The 19,280-nt window shown below is 46.6% G+C and overlaps 2 protein-coding genes and 1 long non-coding RNA gene across 5 annotated transcripts in view; 2 read left to right on the forward strand and 1 right to left on the reverse strand.

The window, feature by feature from the left end:
- The first annotated feature begins 1,109 nt into the window (after positions 1-1,109).
- B2M (beta-2-microglobulin) lies at positions 1,110-7,387 on the forward strand. The gene is made up of 4 exons (XM_039490870.1): positions 1,110-1,267; positions 3,307-3,585; positions 4,873-4,901; positions 6,033-7,387. Exons 1-3 carry the CDS (start codon positions 1,201-1,203, stop codon positions 4,884-4,886), a joined length of 360 nt encoding a protein of 119 aa, XP_039346804.1. The 5' UTR covers positions 1,110-1,200; the 3' UTR covers positions 4,887-4,901; positions 6,033-7,387.
- A 917-nt stretch (positions 7,388-8,304) lies between these two features.
- Positions 8,305-19,280, forward strand: part of TRIM69 (tripartite motif containing 69) — a 30,435-nt gene continuing 19,459 nt past the window's right edge. Inside the window, exons 1-4 of one of the 2 annotated variants that reach the window (XM_039490864.1) lie at positions 8,305-8,322; positions 13,582-13,676; positions 14,066-14,135; positions 18,886-18,981. In XM_039490864.1, the coding sequence (XP_039346798.1) occupies positions 8,320-8,322; positions 13,582-13,676; positions 14,066-14,135; positions 18,886-18,981 (264 nt within the window). In that variant the 5' untranslated portion in view covers positions 8,305-8,319. Of the gene's footprint in view, positions 8,323-10,769; positions 10,846-13,581; positions 14,136-18,885; positions 18,982-19,280 lie in introns of those variants that run through there. The other variant, XM_039490863.1, reaches the window with a different exon arrangement.
- Positions 14,057-17,638, reverse strand: LOC120373043. 2 transcript variants are annotated; one of them, XR_005585339.1, is made up of 3 exons: positions 17,365-17,638; positions 15,379-15,459; positions 14,057-14,207 (listed from the first exon to the last, which is right to left on the reverse strand). It is a non-coding gene; the product is annotated as an uncharacterized LOC120373043 (long non-coding RNA). The 2 variants fall into 2 exon arrangements; XR_005585340.1 differs by lacking the exon at positions 17,365-17,638 and adding an exon at positions 16,797-16,913.

Raw genomic sequence — 19,280 nt, forward strand, 5'->3', positions numbered from 1 at the left:
TCATGTGACAGTTAATTTGCCATAAAACTCGCCACGGCAATAGGAACAATAATGTTGAATCTTACTTTGTATCTGGAAATATAAAATAAGTTAAACTGGAGTGAAGTCTGTGGACGGATCAGTAATTTAACAGTAAAAATACTGTAGGGATGTTGGATGTGACAGACTGACAATACCCTGGACAAATCTTCTGGAATTAAGATAAACTTTACTAAATGAAGTTCAACCTTATTAATTAGATGTAATAGCTTTGGGGTCTATTGTATTAAATGTGCAGTTATGGTGTGTTATTGTGGCATTGTATGTACTTTCTTTAGTAGGAGGGAACATTAATGTCATTCCTATTACCAGCTCTTTGAAGACACCCTCAGAAAGGTGCACATACACTAGTTCACACAGAATTCTTCAGGAGCTACCAGACCAAGAATCAGAGGGGTAGCTGTGTTAGTCTGTATCAAACAAAGAAAGGCTTTTTGTATAAATAACCTGGTTTTAAGTTGGCTCAGGACCTTCTTCCTGATCCAGAAAACGGACAGACCCTTGGCCTACGGATGCCCCAATCCTTAGGGAAGGGCTGTACTAGCGCTGTTGAACTTGTAACCACCAAGGGCACCACCCCGCCTTCATGGGGTTTTAAAAGACGGCTCCAGCCAGAGCTCCAAGCTCCCCCTCTGTAAAAGGGGCTGAGAAGACTGACCGCCTGTGCGCTGCGCTGTGAGCGCTAGGGCTGCGCAGGGCTAGGGAAGGTGGTGGGGGTGCGGCCTGGGATCGGGTGTTTTTTCAGAAATCCCAGGTGCAGGTGCTGGAGAAGGGGATAGCGGCAGGTGAGGGGGCGGAGGCGCTGAGCAGGGTCTCAGCTGGGAGAGGCGCTGTAAGGAACGCGCCGAGCCGAGCCCAGGCTGTTCCACAAAGGGCCCACGAGCGAAGAGCCAGCTGCTCCGAGACTGGAGCCTGAAAAGCGAAAGCGAAACGGGAGCTGGAGCCCCCGGGAGGGGCTGCTGCGAGGAGCGCGCACGCGCTGAAAAGCCCCTCTCCGCTCGGATAACCTGTCAGCGGCATGTCTGCCTGGTGACGAGTGACGCAGGAGGCCTTGCCCGGCTGTGATTGGCCCGAGGCCGGCAGGGTATAAAAGGCGCTGGCAGGGCACGGGCGTGTTAGTCCGCTGAGAGTGAGTGCGGAGGAGCGCGTGCAGCTGGAGCCATGGCGCGAGGTCTCGGTGTGCTGCTGCTGGTACTGCTCGGTCTCGCCGGCCTGGAGGCTACCACACGTGAGCCCCGCTCCCTGCCGCGCCGGGACCGCTTGGGGGGGAGCGCATTGAGCCCCGCTCCCTGCCGCGCCGGGACCGCTTGGGGGGGGGCGCGCATTGAGCCCCTGCTCCTGGCCGCGCAGTGTCCGAGCCAGCTTGGGGGGTCCCGCCAAGGGGCCCCTGGCAGCCTTAGCTGGGGGCAGCTCCCCGGGGATCCGGGCCCTGCTCCGAACCGGGGGGCGAGTCCCGCCCCAGATGCGCTGGGTGCGCTGAGCCCGTGCTGCCCGCGGTCCGGGCGGGGGCACCTCTTTCACAGCCCGGCCCGGGATCGGGTCCCCCGGGCGGTGCTCAGCGCCCCGTGGCCGGGCCGCCTGGTTGGGTTGTTGCGGGATCCGCTGGGGCTGGCGGCTCTAGCTGGCTGTGCGCCAGGGGCTTTCCGGGAAGGCGCCTGATGGTGCTGCTCGCCTGGCTTTCGCTTTTGGTTGGGAGGGGGGCGCCTCTCCTGCGGTGGTGGGAGGGCGCTGGGTGAGCCCCAGCACCGTGGTTAGCTCCCGGCGGGAGTCCCTAGGGCTGGGCTCATACTGGGGGTTCCCGGCGGGGGCTGCGGTGGGGATCTCGCCTCCCTCCGTGACTGCATGGGGCCAGCAGGAGCCAGGTTCCACTGACCTGCTTGCAATAGCGTGACTAGTCTAGCTAGTAAGTGTGAAAAATGGGGCGGGGGAGTGGGGTAATAGGCACCAATGTAAGGCAAAGCCCCAAATAACGTGGTTATACCTATAAAATCAGGATATCTGGTCACCCTAGCAGTCAGGGAGGTGATGGTCCTACACTGGCAGAAAACTTGCTGTTGGCATAGGCTGCCTGCACTGGGGCTGTGCTAGGGTAGAGGCTCTAGCTGTGTCCGTGCTGCGGTGATGGCTGGCATGTTGGTTGGGCTAAGGGGTTTTTCACACCCTGATGGACATAGCTAGACGGATACCTTGTAAGTGTAAACCAAGCTGTGCCCTTATTGTGCTGCAGTGCCAGTCCTGCTTGCGCTCCAGTAGAACCTCAGAGTTATAGACACCATTGTTTTGAACTGAGCAGTCAACCACACACCTCTTTTGGAACTGGAAGTATACAATCGGGCAGCAGAGATTTTTTTTTGGGGGGGATACTGTATAGTACAGTACTGTTAAATGTAAACTATTATGGAAAAAATCTAATTTTACTAACAAAGTAAGGAAACTTTCTATGCTTGTTTCATTTACCTTAAGATGGTGAAAAGCAGCAGGTTTCTTTTGCATAGTAAGTTTCAAAGCTGTATTAAGTCAATGTTCAGTTGTAAACTTATGAAGGAACAACCATAACATTTCAGCTTGTGAACAGCCTCCATTCATGCGGTGTTTGTAACTCTCAGGTGCTACTGTACTAGAGCTTTTAAAGCAGGGGTGGGCAAACTTTTTGGCCTGAGGGCTACATCTGGGTATGGAAATTGTATGGCAGGCCATGAATGCTCACGAAATTGGAGGTTGGAAGATGGGAGGGCTCCGGCTGGGGGTGCGGGCTCTGGGCATGAGGAGTTGGGGTGAAGGAAGGTGCTCCGGGCTGGGACCGGGGGGTTTGGAGAGCGAGATCAGGGATAAGGCAGGGGGTTGGGGCACAGGAAGGGTTATGGGGGGCAGGCTCTGTGCATCGCTTACCTCAAGCAGCTCTCAGAAACAGTGGCCTATCCCCCCTCCAGCTCCTGCATGGAAGTGCAGCTGGGCGGCTCTATGCGCTGTCCTGTCTGCAGGTGCAGCCCCTGCAGCTCCCATTGGCTGTGGTTCCCGGCCAATGAGAACTTCAGGGGCAGCGGTTGGGGCAGGGGCAGTGTGCGGAGCCCTTTGGAGGGCCAGATGTGGCCCCTGGGCTGTAGTTTGCCCACCACTGTTTTAAAGGCTCAAACTCTAGCAAGCTGCTGCTGTGCCCTGGCTTGGCTCTTTGAGTCATTAGTGTGCAGCTGGAGGAGTCTCGCTGGGGGGAGACCCTGACAGCAGTTAGGTTGTCACTCAGCTCTGTTCTTTCCTCAACCCCTTCAGATTCCCCCAAAGTACATGTGTACTCCCGCAACCCAGTGGAGAATGGCAAGCCAAACGTCCTGAACTGCTATGTGGAGGGGTTCCACCCCCCGAACATTGAGATCACCCTGCTGAAGAATGCAGTTGAGATGGAGGACGTGAAAATGTCTGACCTTTCCTTCAGTGATGACTGGACTTTCCATCGCCTGGTGAATGCCCCGTTCACACCTAATGGAAAAGATACATATGAATGCAAAGTGGTGCATAGCACCCTTAAAGAGCCCAAGAAAGTTAGATGGGGTGAGTATTTCTCTACTTCCATCTTGTTCACTTCATCCCTCAGGAATTGTACACCATATTTGGATTCTCTTGCTACTGAGATCCTGCACTCTGCCAGAGAATGCAGCTTGTCTGCTTAGTCTCAAATCCAGTGTCTTTTTTTAAGCGTAATATAATAGGGTGAGTTCCTGAATTCTTGTTTCTAGAGACCTTTGGCCTCTTCCTAGGCTCCAGTGAAATAATTTGTTTCTAACTGCCAAAGGGAACACGTAAATGAATACACTGCATTGGAGCATCTGATAGTAATGGAAAGAGGGAGAGACTAATTTCTGGAATATTGGAGGTGCTGTAGATCAGGTCAGGCTATCGCTACAGTGTGGACCTTACAGTGGCACAGCTGTACCACTGTATCTATTGGGTTTCCCATGTAGTTACTGTTTGCTGGCAGGAGAGTGCTCTCCTGCTGGCATAATTAAGCCACCCCCAACAAGTGGTGTTAGCTAGGTCGGCAGGAGAGGCCCTTCTGCTGACAATAGCACTGTCCACACCCACACTTTCATTGGTGAAACTTATGTTGGTCCGGGGTGTTCTTTTCACGCCCCTGCTCGACAAAAGTGCTAGCGTAGACAGCCTCAGTTAGCAGAGCTCTGGGGAAGGTGTGCGCAACCCCTGCCTGCCCACTCTGTACCTGGCTTTGATGTTATCATAGTGTCTTAATGGTATCTTATACTCATCTGTTCAGGCAGTTTTTTATTTAGAGATATGTCAGATGTAACTTTTTTATATGACTTGCCTGTTGGAAAAAGGGTAAGTTATTAATAGAACAGTTTTTGTCAGAGAAACCATTTTCAACCCCAGCCTGGTCTTCTACTTTTTCCTCTTTGCAGGCTTTTCCCTATGTCTTTTATTATTATTATTTATTATTTATTTGACACAATCACCAACAATAAAAGGTCCAGGACTTTGAATTTGTCTGTCATGCTTGTGATGCCAAGGCAGAACAGAATCGAGTTGACTTCTGCTTCCTGGGAGGAGGAGAGAACCCAATTAGTTTAGGTAAACTAAGCAAAGATGCTTAAGACAATTGGCAAGATGGGGGGGGCCCAGGGGTGTCAATTTCTTTTCTGGCCCAGTCCATAATCCCATAGCATGAGCAGTGATGGCTTATCACAGGGCATCTGTCTGGCTGCTGGAGTGATAGGACTCTTCCAGCTCTGCATTAGAATTGTTGATTGGTGGGAGGGTTATTTGTACAGCACAGCCACGTCTTGGAAGTGAAGTCTAACATCCTGTCATCCTCTTTTGCAGACCCAGATTATTAACCTGCTTTTTATATGGTAAGTTATGGATCTTTTTCATTTCTTGCTGTCAAAGTGAGTTTGGTGCTAGACTGATCCTTGGGGCTTGTCTACATTACCTGCTGGATTGACGGGCAGCGATCAATCCAGTGGGGGTTGATTTATCGCATCTAGTCTACACGTGATAAATCGACTGCCGAGCACTCTCCCGTTGACTCCGGTACTCCACCCAGGCGAGAAGCGGAGTCAATGGGGGAGTGTCAGCTGTCGACTTACTGCAGTGAAGACACCGCGGTAAGTAGGTCTAAGTACTTCGACTTAAGCTACATTATTCACGTAGCTGAAAGTTGCATAACTTAGATCAATTTTCCCCCCACTGCTCGTCCAGTGTAGATCAGGCCTTAGGCTGAAGCCCAGGGGAAGGAAGCAAAACACCTGCCATGCTGAGGCAGAAAAGCAGGGAGATGATGAACAGGCAGCTCTGTCTCCAGCTTATTAGCTGGAATGTGTGTGGCCTGAAATTGTTCCACTCTTTAGCACGAGTAACAATATCATGCCCATATGGAGACTCCACTTGCTTGTCCAAGGATTAGAGAGCAGTCTTATTTTTGTAAAGCGTATGACTTCACTTGGCACCTGGAAAGAAGGGTTCTTTATATGTCAGAGGGTCTGCTAGTCACCAGACCGGATGGTGTTTTCTCTTGATGGGTGGGGAGAGGTGGATTTGACATTTGGCAGTCCTTGCTTATGGTCTAGCGATATATCCCGGGAGGGCTGGCCAATACTGCATTAGAGTTAGAGAGACAGTAGTTGCTATAAGGCATCATTTTTGGGGGTGAAGGGGGGGCCTGGGGCAGTTTCTTGCCAGGCAGTGCTGGAGCAGCTTTGAGTTGGTGAATAACAAATGGCTTAATGTACAGCACCAGCAAATGCAGTACACCAAATGTCAACAGGTGTAAGAGGTTCACTGCCTCAAACTGTCTGAGAAGCTTGGGCATGTGATTAAAACAACACTTTGGAGGTGCAGCTGCTCTTAGGTCCTGGACTTTATAGATTCTGTTAAAGTTTATACTAGTTGTTTGCAGATGGGATCTCTGAGCCAGGTTCTCCCATTCAGATTGCTTATTCTTTGTTTTTTTATTAATACATAATCTTTCCACCCTTTTTCAGGTCTGAAGAACTCTGCCTTCCAATCTGAAATCAGCTTAAGCCCTACCCTGTTTTCCTCTGCGCTCTTCACACCCATTTTTGTATTGGAGCTGAATGTATAGCTTTAAGATGATGCTAAATAACTTGTTTGGGGTGGTCTTCTGTAATTAATAATCTTAGTGTGAAATGTTAGATTTGAGCCTTGGGCCCCCTGTGTATGGCAGTGTGACATTAGAGCTGGCCTCACACCAAAATTCTCAATCCTCTGCCTGGTTTGGGGGGGAACCACTTGGGTAATCTGGTAGTGAATATATTATAGAATCAGGTCTTGTGCAAAGATAAGCCAGTCTTGTATTGGGCAGTCTGGCAGGTATGCTACTGCTAGTTTAAACTGGCAGTCTTAAAATAAAGACCCTGAGATGTCTTTAGGATTTAAGACCCACGGGTCCAGAGAGAGATTGAACTGCAAATTTGGAAGATTTGTCTTTCCAGTAGCTCCAGAACATAAGAGCTATAACAAGGTCCCAGCACAACCTGCCTGTAGGCAGCATCAGCCCTTGCCAAGGATGGGGGTAGAATTGAGGGCTATCGGCTTGAGTGCAGCACGTGTTGCCAAGCCCTTTTGGGTGAGCAGTAGTAGAGCTTTCAAGAACAACTCTTGGCTACAGCATTTCTTACTATAAATGCCAATCAATAAAACTATTGCCAGTTTAAAGCAATAAATCAGTGTGTGCAAGTCTGTTAAACATTTTTGGACAATCTATATGGATCTGTTTTACTAATTAAAAGGAGAGTGTAACACTGTATGGTTCTTAATTGTATATAATGACGTTTTGTCTTAAATATATTTTAAAAAAATCAACCCTGTGGAAGTTGTGATTTCTTAAGTTGGAGAGGACACTTCTTACCTTGCATTGGGTACAGCAAGGCATGCAATATAACCTGTCATTGAACTAGTGTCCCTGCTGTAAGAGCAGCTGCTCAAATTTTTTTTCCCCTTACTGATAAAAGTAAAAGGAGATTGTGTTCCTGATCCGTATGATCACTGACTTCTCAGACTCGCCTTCAAATCCTGCACAACTCTGCTCCCAACAATGCTTTGCTTTCTCCTGACACACTTCCCCTTCTCCCCCTCTTTTTGCCTCTATTGCCCCTTGTGACAGACATGGCAATTTCCTGCAATACCCTTAGAAAAACTTCATTGAATTTAATACAATTGACTCCAAATGTACTAAATGCAAATGTTCTGTATTATTGTGGACCTGGATAATCAATTAACTATATTGAATATTGTGGTAGATAAGAATGGGTGATGTGGAATTCCTAGGAGTTGAATACAAATACCATCTAAAGGTTGGACTTCAAAAAAAAAAAAAGCAAGCAGAAGATATGCTCTGAGGAGGGGGCACAGTTGTCCACTGACTATCTGACTCTGAAGGCTGAAGATCAAAGGCCCAAGTTGCGTAAAGAAACAGGGTGATCTATGCTGTCTGGGTTCTTATAACAGCCTCAGCTCAGAAGGATGGACTCCAACCACAGCACCTGTGGTGGGTGGGGGGTGATCTCTGGTAAGTTTTATTAGCATGCATTTAGGTTCTTTTATTATTTAACATATATTTTCTGAAGTGCTTTTACCTTAAGAATAAATGTGCTTGCTTAGAATGAGCTGTGTGTTAACTTAATTGGGCACTTACACTATTTTGCTCTGAAGAGAGAGCAAAAGTGCAAACACCAACCTATTTGAAGCAGTCTGGCTTGTTGGGCATAAGTGTAGGCAAGGAACCGTGCAGTCTGGCAAAACCCTGGTTAGGAGGGGAAGAGGTATGGATTTCTACGTACAAGAGGTGACAGCTGAGGAGCCAGAAGCCTAGACTGGAGGCTGTGCTGGACCATGGAGGGGAATACAGGTGCAGTTTCCAGCCTCTGCCCTGGCACAAACTCCTATATGACACCCTCGTGACCATGCTTCTGTGTGAGTCAAATGACTCATGATCCCCAACCTCACTATAGGGAGGGGCAGTAGAGTGACCAGACAGCAAGTGTGGAAAAATTGGGTCAGAAGGTGTGTGGTTGGGGGAGGGGGGGTGTCTTAATAGGAGCCTATATAAGAAAAACACCTAAAAACCAGGACTGTCCCTAAAGGTGGGACATCTGGTCATCCTAAGGGGCAGAGCTATGGGAAGAAGACTGGCTCAGTGGAGTTGAGACACTGTCACTAAGGATGGTCTTCAGACAACTTTGAAGAACTCACTCAAAATCCTTCTGAAATGGAAAGAAAGACTTGTTTGAAGACAAATCAAACAGATACATGGTGAGTTACTTAACAAGGTCTGATTGTTGAGGTTGCCCCCAATACTACCAGAACAATACAAACGCCCCACCTATAGCTCTGAGATGGTGTAACATTGAAACAGACTAGCAGATACTCTACTTTAAAGCTGTTGCCAGATGTCAAGAGGGAAAACCACTGTGTAGTTCAGCTGCTTTGAATTTCTTGTAGGGGACAGGAAGCGGGTGGGGGGGGAAGGATGGGGCAGGGGTTGGGGGGTGAAAAGTCAGGGAATGGGGAGTTGGATGGGGCAGGAATCCTGGGTGGGACACAGATAGGAGGTGAGGACCAGGCCACAACCCCCTCAGCTAACCGGCCTTCCATACAATTTACAAAACCCGATGCGGCCCTCAAGCCAAAAAGCTTGCCTACTCCAGATTTAAGCAGTTGGGAAAGAAACAGACAAAAATAGAAACTAGATAAGAGAAACTCAATTTCTCTCAAGTTTTATTCAAGTGAACAATCCACTTTATAGAACTGGATTTTTTTGCTTTACGATGACTTGCAAAAGAACACAGCATATATGCACACTTGTGAGAAAGCATAAGTTTAGTTGTGCTATGTGATAGAAAGGCAGGCTGGTCCAGGCCTGGTGAGCTCATTCCACCAAGAGTTCAGGTATGTCAAGAAACAAGATCCTGGAAGGAAAGGCACCAAAAACAGAGGTTCTAGTCCCACCAGAAGTCATTTGGCTTGATGGAGAAATTACTGGGCAAAATCCTATACCTGTTGTGATCATAATGCCCCTTGCTGCTCTTATTTTCTGAGAGCCAATATTTTTGTTGTGTGTATTTAAAAACAAACAAAACAAAAAAAATGGGGGGGGGGGAGAGGTGCCCAATAAGGAACTAATATGGGGCAGAGCCAGAGACCAGGATGCAGGGCATCCTAGTGATTGCAATGTTTTCCATGTGATCTGATGGTGTGACTCCGACAAGCTTGTTGTGGCAGAACAAGCATGTATGAAAGACATTATGGAATTCCATCCTTCTGGCTTGAAAGGATGTGACAACTTTTTCCCATTTAATCATTAAATTATTTTTAACAGGCAAGGAAGACAGACATTACTTTGTACGATCTTCTCATCCCATTTAAGGTTTTGTACTTGAAGACAGCATTTGCTTAAAGAGGCTCTCTAATTAATGGAGATTTTAACCTCAGGCTGAGTAAGAAAACTTTCTGAAAACACAGGAATAAAGAAAAATCTGGTATATTCCAATTGTTGATGGTCTGTAAGAGACAGGAATTTATCTGTATTTTAAAACTAAGAAAAGTATCAAATAATTAAACTCTATTCTACTTTTCCAGCCACCTAAATTAGCAGGGACAGAGTGAGTATAAATGTACACCTCTACCCCAATATAACATGAATTCAGATATAACATGGTAAAGCAGCGCTTTGGGGGGGGGGGGAGGAGGGCTGCGTGCTCTGGCAGATCAAAGCAAGGTCAATATAACACGGTTTCACCTATAATACGGTAAGATTTTTTGGCTTCCGAGGACAGTGTTATATCGGGGTAGAGGTGTATTTGGTTACCAATCACTTTCCTGCATTCTCACACATTAGCAGAGGTGGCAGTCTTTGGGTAGCAAACACTGCAGGGAAATATTTGGCCTTTACCAATAAATTGTATCCTTTGAAATTTTAAACAAAAAATCCACTGGAATGTTTCTACTGAGGTGTGAGGCTTAGCAAAAGCTTGTTTTTACTGCAACTACATTTGGGTCTAAATTCATCTGAAAGTTCACCTTTAATTACTTGATATTCAAGTAACACTTTTATTATTATGTAAGTAGTAAGCATGAATATGGTACTACCACTGCCCATCTCTCTAGCTATAACTTTCCTCCCTAGGTTCCTGTGACCTCACGGACTCTCACCAAGCAGCTAATGTTTGCACAGCACTTTCAGGATATTTAAGATTGTAGAAATGCTGAGAATTATATTAATTAGTGTTTTTCCTAATAAAAGTAATTATGTGCCCATATGCCTCCCACTGACTAGCAGTCTTCCCAATAGTTGTCCCAGGGTTAGCAGAACTGTCCTGCTTTGACACCCACCCCCCTGTGCTGGTTGAAATGGCTCCTGCCCCACAGGGCTTGGCTCCCCACTTCAGGTATTACAAAGTGACCCCTGTCACAAAGGGTCACAGTGATGGTCAGGTTTGGCCTGGCCTGGCCTGCTGATAGGATCACCAGACAGCAAATGTGAAAAATTGGGATGGGGTGGGGGGGTAATAGAAGCCTATATAAGAAAAAAAACCCCAAATTGGGATTGTCCCTATAAAATTGGGACATCTGGTCACCCTACCTGCTGATGGCATATGTATGTGTGCATGTGTGTGCCCAAGCTAAATTTGAGTGAGTGGCATTGTGACCTGCTGCATGGGGTGAGGGGTCCAGACCAAACCTGAGCAGTGCTGTGCACTTGGGCCTGGTCATAATGCCCGGGGGGTGGGGGAGTTGAGCCCCACAGGATAGGAGCCCAGGAGTTGCTGCTGTGGGGTGAGTGTGTAACTTCCCTCCACCTCCCCACCCACAGGGCTTCCCACCCCTCCCTGGGGTTAGGACCCATCCCAGAGTAACCACTTGAAATGTTGGGCAGTGTGGACTAGTGTGTAGGGTTGCCACCTCTCAACTACAAAAACCCAGGACATCCAAACCATTTAATCTAGGACAGCTACCCCAGCCAAGGGGCCAGCATGGGAAAACATGGATAGGGAAAGCCCTACCTTGCGGGTCCTGTTTTCTAGAACCTTTCCCTCCATGGGAGGGAACTGAGTAACTGCCATTCTGCCTCTCGCTAACTGCCATCCTCTCTCAGAAACCACTGCACTTAGGGTGACCAGATGTCCCGATTTTATAGGGCAGTCCCGATTTTTGGGTCTTTTTCTTATATAGGCTCCTATTATCCCCCATCCTCTGTCTCGATTTTTCACATTTGTTGTCTGGTCATCCTACCTGCACTCCATGCACCCCTCCGAACACCGCCAGTCTGCTTCAAAGTCAAACTCCTCAGCTCTCCCAGTGCCTTCCTCCCGCGGCCACCCTCTTCCAGCATCTGCCCCCAGGTTCCTGGGGAACTACCTGCCCCTGACCACATGCCCACCCTCTTCCAGAACCTTGCCTGTGCCATTTTCCTGTGGCATCACTCACTAAGAGCCCCGCTGGGCCAGACCCGGTGACTTGACAGCTACCTCGTTCGCAAGTCTCCTGAGTCCTCCACATGGGCCTAGTCTAGAGCTCACCAAGTGCCATCTTCTGAGGGTAAAACTCCTCCCTAGTTCCTAGGATTTGTTGAGACCAATTGCCTTGGGATAAATCTCCACCACAGACATAGAGGCCGAGACTCTGAGACTCATGGACATCCATCACCTTGCTGAGGGGTGTGGGGGGGAGCATGTGTGCAGTATATCTGGGTGGGAAGGGGGCATCTCCTGTGGAATAGCAGGATGTGAGGGGTAGGCTGAGTACCCTGAGGTGTCTCTGGATTGGGTGATAGGTGTACCCTGGACCGGGGTGTCTCTTCAGCAGAGCTGCTGACTTTTCAGACTGCCTGAGGCTTCCTCCAGCCTTTAGGCTCGTCACACCATTCCTTCCCCCCCATTGCTGTTTCCTGCAGCTCTGCACCTGCTGTGCCATTCACACAGTCTGGCCTGAGTCTACCTTCTCCTTAACTCTGGGACCACAGAGCCATGGTACAGGCTGCTAGCAGACTCAGGGCTCTGCTCAAGATGGCTGCACAGCCTGGGGCTTGCAGCTGACTGGGGGTAGGCCCTGGGTAAGAAAGGATAAGAGCAAAAGAGGAGCCCTCCCCCTCCCACTCCCTCTCCCTCTCCACAGAGCTGGGGGACTGGGGTGAGGAGAAGGAGGGGATGGCTGAGGGGCTAATCCCTTGAGCCTACCCATGGCTGGGGGGAGGAGGAGCAGTGAAGGGGATGCACCCTTAAGGGGCCATGAAGCATGGAGAAGTAGCTGAGAGTGATTTCTCTTGTGAATCTTGCCAGGGCCTGGGGTAGGAGCAGCAGAAGACCCAGTGCCTAGTACAGGATTCTCTCTGTATGTTGAGATTCTGCAGGGGATTTTTAGTGAGTCCTAAAGTGTTGGTATGTGTTGAAAAATCCTGAGTGGATTTTCCAAAGTGTAACCTACTGGTTCCAGGTGTTTTTTTAGTTCTCCGTTCTGGCTGGTCCTAAGAAAGATGATAAAAGCCTATGAGTGCAAGCGACTAAAGGCAGTGCTACCTTAGTTCGAATACCTGTGACTCATATTTTGAGTACTGAAGATCTGGGATTCAGTCTCCATTGCTGACCAGTGTGGAGTGGAAGGAGTCATTACCATATCAGAGATTATTGGTTAGGGCAGTTGAGCTACAAAACTGAGGGTTGCTAGTTTAAAACTGTAGAAAGATAATTCAGATTGGCTTTGCTTTTAAAATGATTTCCTCGCTGAAGAAGCAGTGAGAAATACATCTATGGACCTACATTTCCAAATGTAACTTTTGTGTGCCCAGCTGGTATGTGATGGTGTCTGGGGTATATCTGGAAACAGGCTTCTCAGATCTATGTGTGGATTGTAGCTGTGTAGTGGTGAGTTGGGGTGTCAAGGACATACTTAGGGATAGTTGTTTCTGTTGCATATTTCTCTGATATATGTAGGAGATATGAGGTGTGTGTGTGTTTGGGGCATATCTTAGTGCTGGGGAATATCTGAGGGGGTCTGAAGTGTAGCTGGGACATGCATTTGTGTGCAGTAATACATCTGGTGAGCAAGGTTTTGTCGGTACTGGGGCTAGATCTGTGAGGTCGGGGGTTGGGGAATGTTTGTGTGTATGTGGTGAAATAGGGTGGGGCTATGTGTGCTTTTCTAGGTTGTGTTACTTTGTATGGTTGTTCCTCATTGGGTACACATCTCTGGGTTGACTGCTGTCTGCAGTCTCAGGTGTTTAGTGGGAGACCGGGGAGTGAGCCTGAGGGCTGTCTATCAGGTAAATTTGATTACTCCCTATGTAGCTGCAAGGCTGGCCCAGTGTCAGTATGTGCACTATGCTGATGCGCCAATGTGGGTGGCTAACACTGTGCTTGGGGGTGGGGGTGGCCTTGGTCATAGAGTCTCACCCCAAGGCCCCTCTCAACAGGAGAGTTTTGCTGAAGATCCTCCTCATGCCTAGGTTACCCTTGATGAGCTCTGTGCCCTAGGCTAGGAAGGGGAGTCTCATTCCAGTCATTTCCCTTCTGACAGGATGGTCTTTGCTTGGTAGTTGATCTAAGACAATTCCCTCCAGCACGATGTCATCTTTCTCCAGTACAAACGTCTCCTCTTCCTCATCCACTTCTGTAAGTGACAATGAAAGCAAAATAAACCTCTTACTCAGCACCAGCTCCTCCGACCTGCCCTCAAGGCCACAAGCTGAAGATTTCACCAAGGAGCTGACCTGCCCTCTGTGCCTGGAATGGTTTAAGGAGCCAGTGATTTTGCCTTGTGGCCACAACTTCTGCAAACCCTGTATTGAGGAAATCTGGGGCAGGGCGGAGGTCTGCCTATGCCCAGAGTGCCAAGCACAGTCCCCAGACAGGCAGTACATAGGGAACATAGTGCTGGAAAAACTAGTGGAAAAGATCAAGGGCTTTCATGTAGGGAAATGCCAGCAGAAATGCAGCAAACACGGTGAGCCTCTCAAGCTCTTCTGGAAGATGGATGGGAAACTTGCCTGCTTTCTCTGCAGAGATGCCCAGAAGCCTGAAGATCAAAGCTCCCAATTCCTACTCCTCCCAGATGCTGTGCAGTTCTATGCGGTAAGGCTCAGTCAAAGGCAGGTGTGAAACATTCTCTGCTACTTTAGCACATTTCACAGAGAGTCCTTTCCACTGAAGAGAATGTGGAACATTCGATATGTTACAGTGTTGCCAACTCCCACAATGCAAAGAATCCTGTGGCACCTTATAGACTAACAGACGTTTTGCAGCATGAGCTTTTGTGGGTGAATAGCCACTTCATCTTGCATCCGACGAAGTGGGTATTCATCCACGAAAGCTCATGCTGCAAAACGTCTGTTAGTCTATAAGGTGCCACAGGACTCTTTGCTGCTTTTACAGATCCAGACTAACACGGCTACCCCTCTGATACTTAACTCCCACAATGTTATTGAAAGTATTGACATATTAGATATTATTCTTAAAGTCCTGGCTCCTGGAATTCTGTGATCTTGTGAGGCTCTCAGCTTTCATTTCAAAGTAATAACAGGATCCTAGCCTTCATGGTTCTGAAGAAACACTTGAAAACATGACCCAAGGGAACCCCAAAGGCTCCAAAAACCAGGACGTGAATAAAAATAACCCCACACTTATTTTTTTTAAATAATTATTTTAAGCCACTCTCTTGATTTTAGGGATCTGAGTCATGATTTTTACATGTTAAGCACTGTCCATGCTGCAATTAAAGCATGAATATTTATGCAGTATGTCACTAGCCAGAGGATTTTATCTTCATCACCAGGGCTTGAAGTGCTCACAGCTCTGGAGGTGGGGTGAAGGTTTAAGCCTCCTAGGTTATAGGGCAGCTTGAAATTCTGAGGGATAAAAGTGAGACCCAAGGGCTGCATTTACATTAGTAAATTTCATAGCTGGAATTCAGTGCCAGTGGTAGCAACAGTGGAAGCTATGGATGATGCAGGTATTTTTACCATCATATCATACAGCTGTACTAGGTGATAAAATTGCTTGATCCCTGTGCATATTCTAATTTCCAGCAGTTGCACTGTCCCAGTGCTGAAGGATGGACTATGAAGTGGAGTTAACACTCCACTGTGTTGAACGCTACTGCTCTTGGGGTAAATTTTGCCTCCTCTTTCCATGGCAATGGAAGGCTCTCTTGTAGTGGCCCAGAACCAGCATAGTCTGTCTGTGCAGGGGACAGAACAGGATTTGAAGAGCCCATGCAGGATAGGAATACCCCTGCACAGTATGAGGCCTAGTTTCAAGTGGGGCTCCCTCTGGACCCCACTATACCAGGAATTTGGGAGTAGGGTGATCTACTCACCAAAAGCTAATAACCGTGTGCTGCTCAGGCTTTTAAGTTGATTAGCTGATATCCTCAAAGGTTCTGAACCCACATTGTATTCTGAAGGAAATGTGACTCAGTATCAGTTTTATTAATGGGATTAAAGCTATTAACTAAACAAAAATAAACTGAGAAAACATCTAAGCTACTATCGGTACTTTTAAACTAAACTAAAAATGGTGCATTACAACAGTCAAATCAAAATCAAATCCACACATTAGTCTCAATATTGGATTGGAATTAAATAGTCAAATGAATGCAAAAAATAACCAATCCTTATCAATTCTAGAGAAGATTCTAAGAAGGTGGTTCTCTGTTTTGTTTTAAATCCCAACTAAAGAATTGTACCTAAACCAATCATATCAAGGATTTAAAGCTCATCAAGAACTTAATATGGAAGCCAATTACAAAGCTACCTTCTTAGAATTCCTTTCTTATATGGTGGGTAACAAGATCCGCTTCTTTTATAATACAGACTTTAACACAACACTTTTGTACACATCCCAATAAGTAATTTTATGATCCACTATTTAGAGCTGTTTAAACCATGGGAACTTTTCTTTCTGGTGCCTTCATTGTGTGAACTTTCTGAGGGTGCTTAGACACACATGCATGGTCATAACCACACTTTCCCACACTAAAATTAAAAAATATTAAGCAGCTGGGATGTCTTCCAGCTAATAAAAGTACAAAAAGGAAAAATAAGATAACAGGGGCTCATGAACTCTCAATTCTTGCAGTCTTATGGATTCTTGCAGGCAAAGAGCCAGACGGTGATGTTTTGTTGGTGCAGCGCTACACATTAAAGGGCCTTATTTGGGTGCTGATCAAAGGCTGTTTGTTGATGTCATGATTTCATGTCCCCAAGATGGCCAGTCTTGGAGATTCTGGAAGGTCAGCCTTGCCTTATGTGGCTTGTTGACCCAAAAGGCAAAGCTTCTTGGCCTTACCCTTGATCATTATAGTTTGAAAATTTTGCTTGCTCAGTCTTGCAAGGCCTCCCTCCAAGTTCTTTGGACAAATCAAGTTCTGGGCCAACCTTGGAGCCACGCAACTTGCTCCAATGAGGTTTCAGTTGAGTAATTTCTTAGCAAGTGTCAACCTGGAAAAGTCCTACTTAAATCAGTAATTGAAAAAAAATGTGGTGTTTTGCATACCACAGAGACTGACATCTGTGATCCCTCAAAATTAGCAAACAGCTGGATTCATGAGACCACTTTGGGGGAGCTGGCCTGGTTGTAACCAGGTGAAAAGGTCTTGAGATGACATTGTCACCAGTTTACAGGAAAGTTCAAAATCAAAATCATATAAAAATAACTGATTGAAAAAAGAAGCCTAGTAACAACCAATCACTCAACATTCACCCAGCAGCAAAGTTAAAGATAAATTCTTCAAACCTATGTCCAGTTTCATCGCCTCCAGTTCCTTTAGAACTGATGAATGTACAGTAATTTTTTCTATTTTAGCACTGGGCTATAAGTCAAGCAGCTTATCTTTTGGCATCTTCATCTTGTACACAAAGGGAAGTTACTTTAAAGCTTGTCAAGATGAAAGCCATTTAAAACATAAACTGAATTTGCATAGGATCTGTACTCAAGCTATTCCTTTCACACCTTCATGCAGTGGGAGCACAGGTTCTGCGGATGCTAGTCTAGCCCTAAGGCTGGAGTGTCAGACACCAACGGGCTTCATTGAATGACCTGGGGTTTTTAGTAAGTCCCCAGCACAGAGCAAGCTGCTCAGGCTGTATACCAGTGGTAGGATTTGGGCCTTTGGCAGTTCACAGTTATCCAGTGTGACTGCAGACTCTAGAAAACAATACTGCAATTGATTACATAAGGCCCATTCAAAAGGGATCTTCCCAACCATAAGGGCTAAAACCTTCATTTAAAAAAATCCTGAAAGCTGAGATTCTGCAGATCCTAATGGGTAAAATCCAGTCACCAGGGCAAGTTTTTGATTCACCATTCATCAAACCCCGATTCAGCTTTCACTAATCTTTCTCATCATGTTTTGATTTGTACAGATGTTTGCCCGGGAAGAGACATTTGTTCCTTCTCAGATTTGTCCAGCAGGGAGGTCACAAAAACTCAATGTGTGATGTCATGATAATTTCCATGACAACAGACTGATGCCAGAAACCCACTGTAATGACTGTTGCAGAATTCATCAGCAGGAAGAGAGAGCGTGAGAGGGATGAAAAGCTCCTCTATAGATATATTTGCATTTAAAGCAAAGGGATCTGAGACATATACTGGCTGATGGACTGGATTTGTGTTTAATTATTCAAGCTTACCCAGCCGAAAGTCTCTCTTTAAATTCTGTTTAGGACTCTAGTTAACTATTGTGAAGTGATTAAGATGCTAAGGAAAGTTGCTGGTATCTCCCCAGTGAATTGAGCTCTCCTGAAAGGTGGGCTGTAGGAATCGCCTCTGCTTCCTACTTTTTGTGTAGCCTCAGGAGTGGAGGGCTTGTGCTCTCTGGGATGGGGGAGAGGTGGAGCCCTAGGTGGGTGGCTCACTGGTCTCAGAAGGCAGAGTGGCCTGTTCTTGGAGCACTTCAGGGAGACATTCACAGTGGGTGTGGAGTAGATAGCATGCATGATGCCCTTCTTAAAGGGGGAGGGGGAATGCTACACTGATCCACAAGGACAGTAACCTGGGTTTGGCAGACAGTAACCTGGGTTTGGAGGGCTACAGCAGGCATCAAAGAAACAACATTTTAAAAGAGAAGTACCAAATATGATCAGCAATAGGTTATGTATTTATGGGCTAGTGTCTGCCATTCTCTCTTCCCCCACAAGGATTCCACTGCACAGCAGCACTCCTATCTGTGGCGAGGCTGTGGACTGAGGTCACCTAACCCAGTGGCTCTGAACCGTTCCAGACTACTGCACCCCTTTCAGGAGTCTGATTTATCTTGCCTACCCCCAACTTACACCTCACTTAAAAATTACTTGCTTACAAAACCAGACATAAAAATACAAAAGCACTCTGCTACTGAAAAATGGCTTACTTTTTCATTTTTTCCATATAATTATACAATAAAACAATTGGAATATAAATACTGTACTTACATTTCAATGTTCAGTACATAGAGCAGTATAAACAAGTCATTGTCTGTATGAAATTTTTGTTTGTACTGACTTTGCTAGTGCCTTTTATTTAGCCTTCTTTAAAGTTAGGCAAATATTTAGATGAGTTGATGTACCCCCTGGAAGACCTTTGCATACCCCCAGGGGTACATGTACCCCCGGTTGAGAACCACTGACTTATTTCCTGCAGTCTCTCCATAGATTACAGAGAATAATCTAAGTGCTTCTGGTACTTCTAATCTCAACTGATTTCCAGCATAACAACTGGAAAAGTGCAGGAGAAAAATTAGGTCTCATTAGGGAGGCCCATCTCCCAGACATCCATTTAGCTTCAGCTAGTATAAATAACTAGATACATTACAGCATAATGCCTGTGTTTGTCACACCGACAGGAAAAGCTGATCTCCACCAGAACTCAGCTGGAGGCCACCGTGCAGGAACTAAAGACTCTGAAAAATGCCCAGCAAGAGAAGATCTCTTGTCACAAAGTGAGTAGCATTCATTCAAAAAGACCTGATTCTAATGCACTTCAGGTGGCATTCTTGATGAGAACAGCACTCAGGGGTTTCTTATTGGAACAAAAAGTCTAGAGTGACTAGTCAGTTTACTATTAAGAACAAAATGATGTACGGTCAATATGTGGAGGTATATATTAAGCATCTTAATGCACATTGAAATGTGCCTGCATTAAAAAAATCATTTGCTGCATGGGTGTTCAAAGAAAGCGCTTGGAGAAAACTTCATTGCCTTTCCCCACTAAGTCCCTCAACAGCCCATTTTCCAGACT

The sequence above is a fragment of the Mauremys reevesii genome, linkage group 10, assembly GCF_016161935.1.
Source record: "Mauremys reevesii isolate NIE-2019 linkage group 10, ASM1616193v1, whole genome shotgun sequence".
In the NCBI taxonomy this organism is placed as follows: Eukaryota; Metazoa; Chordata; order Testudines; family Geoemydidae; genus Mauremys; species Mauremys reevesii.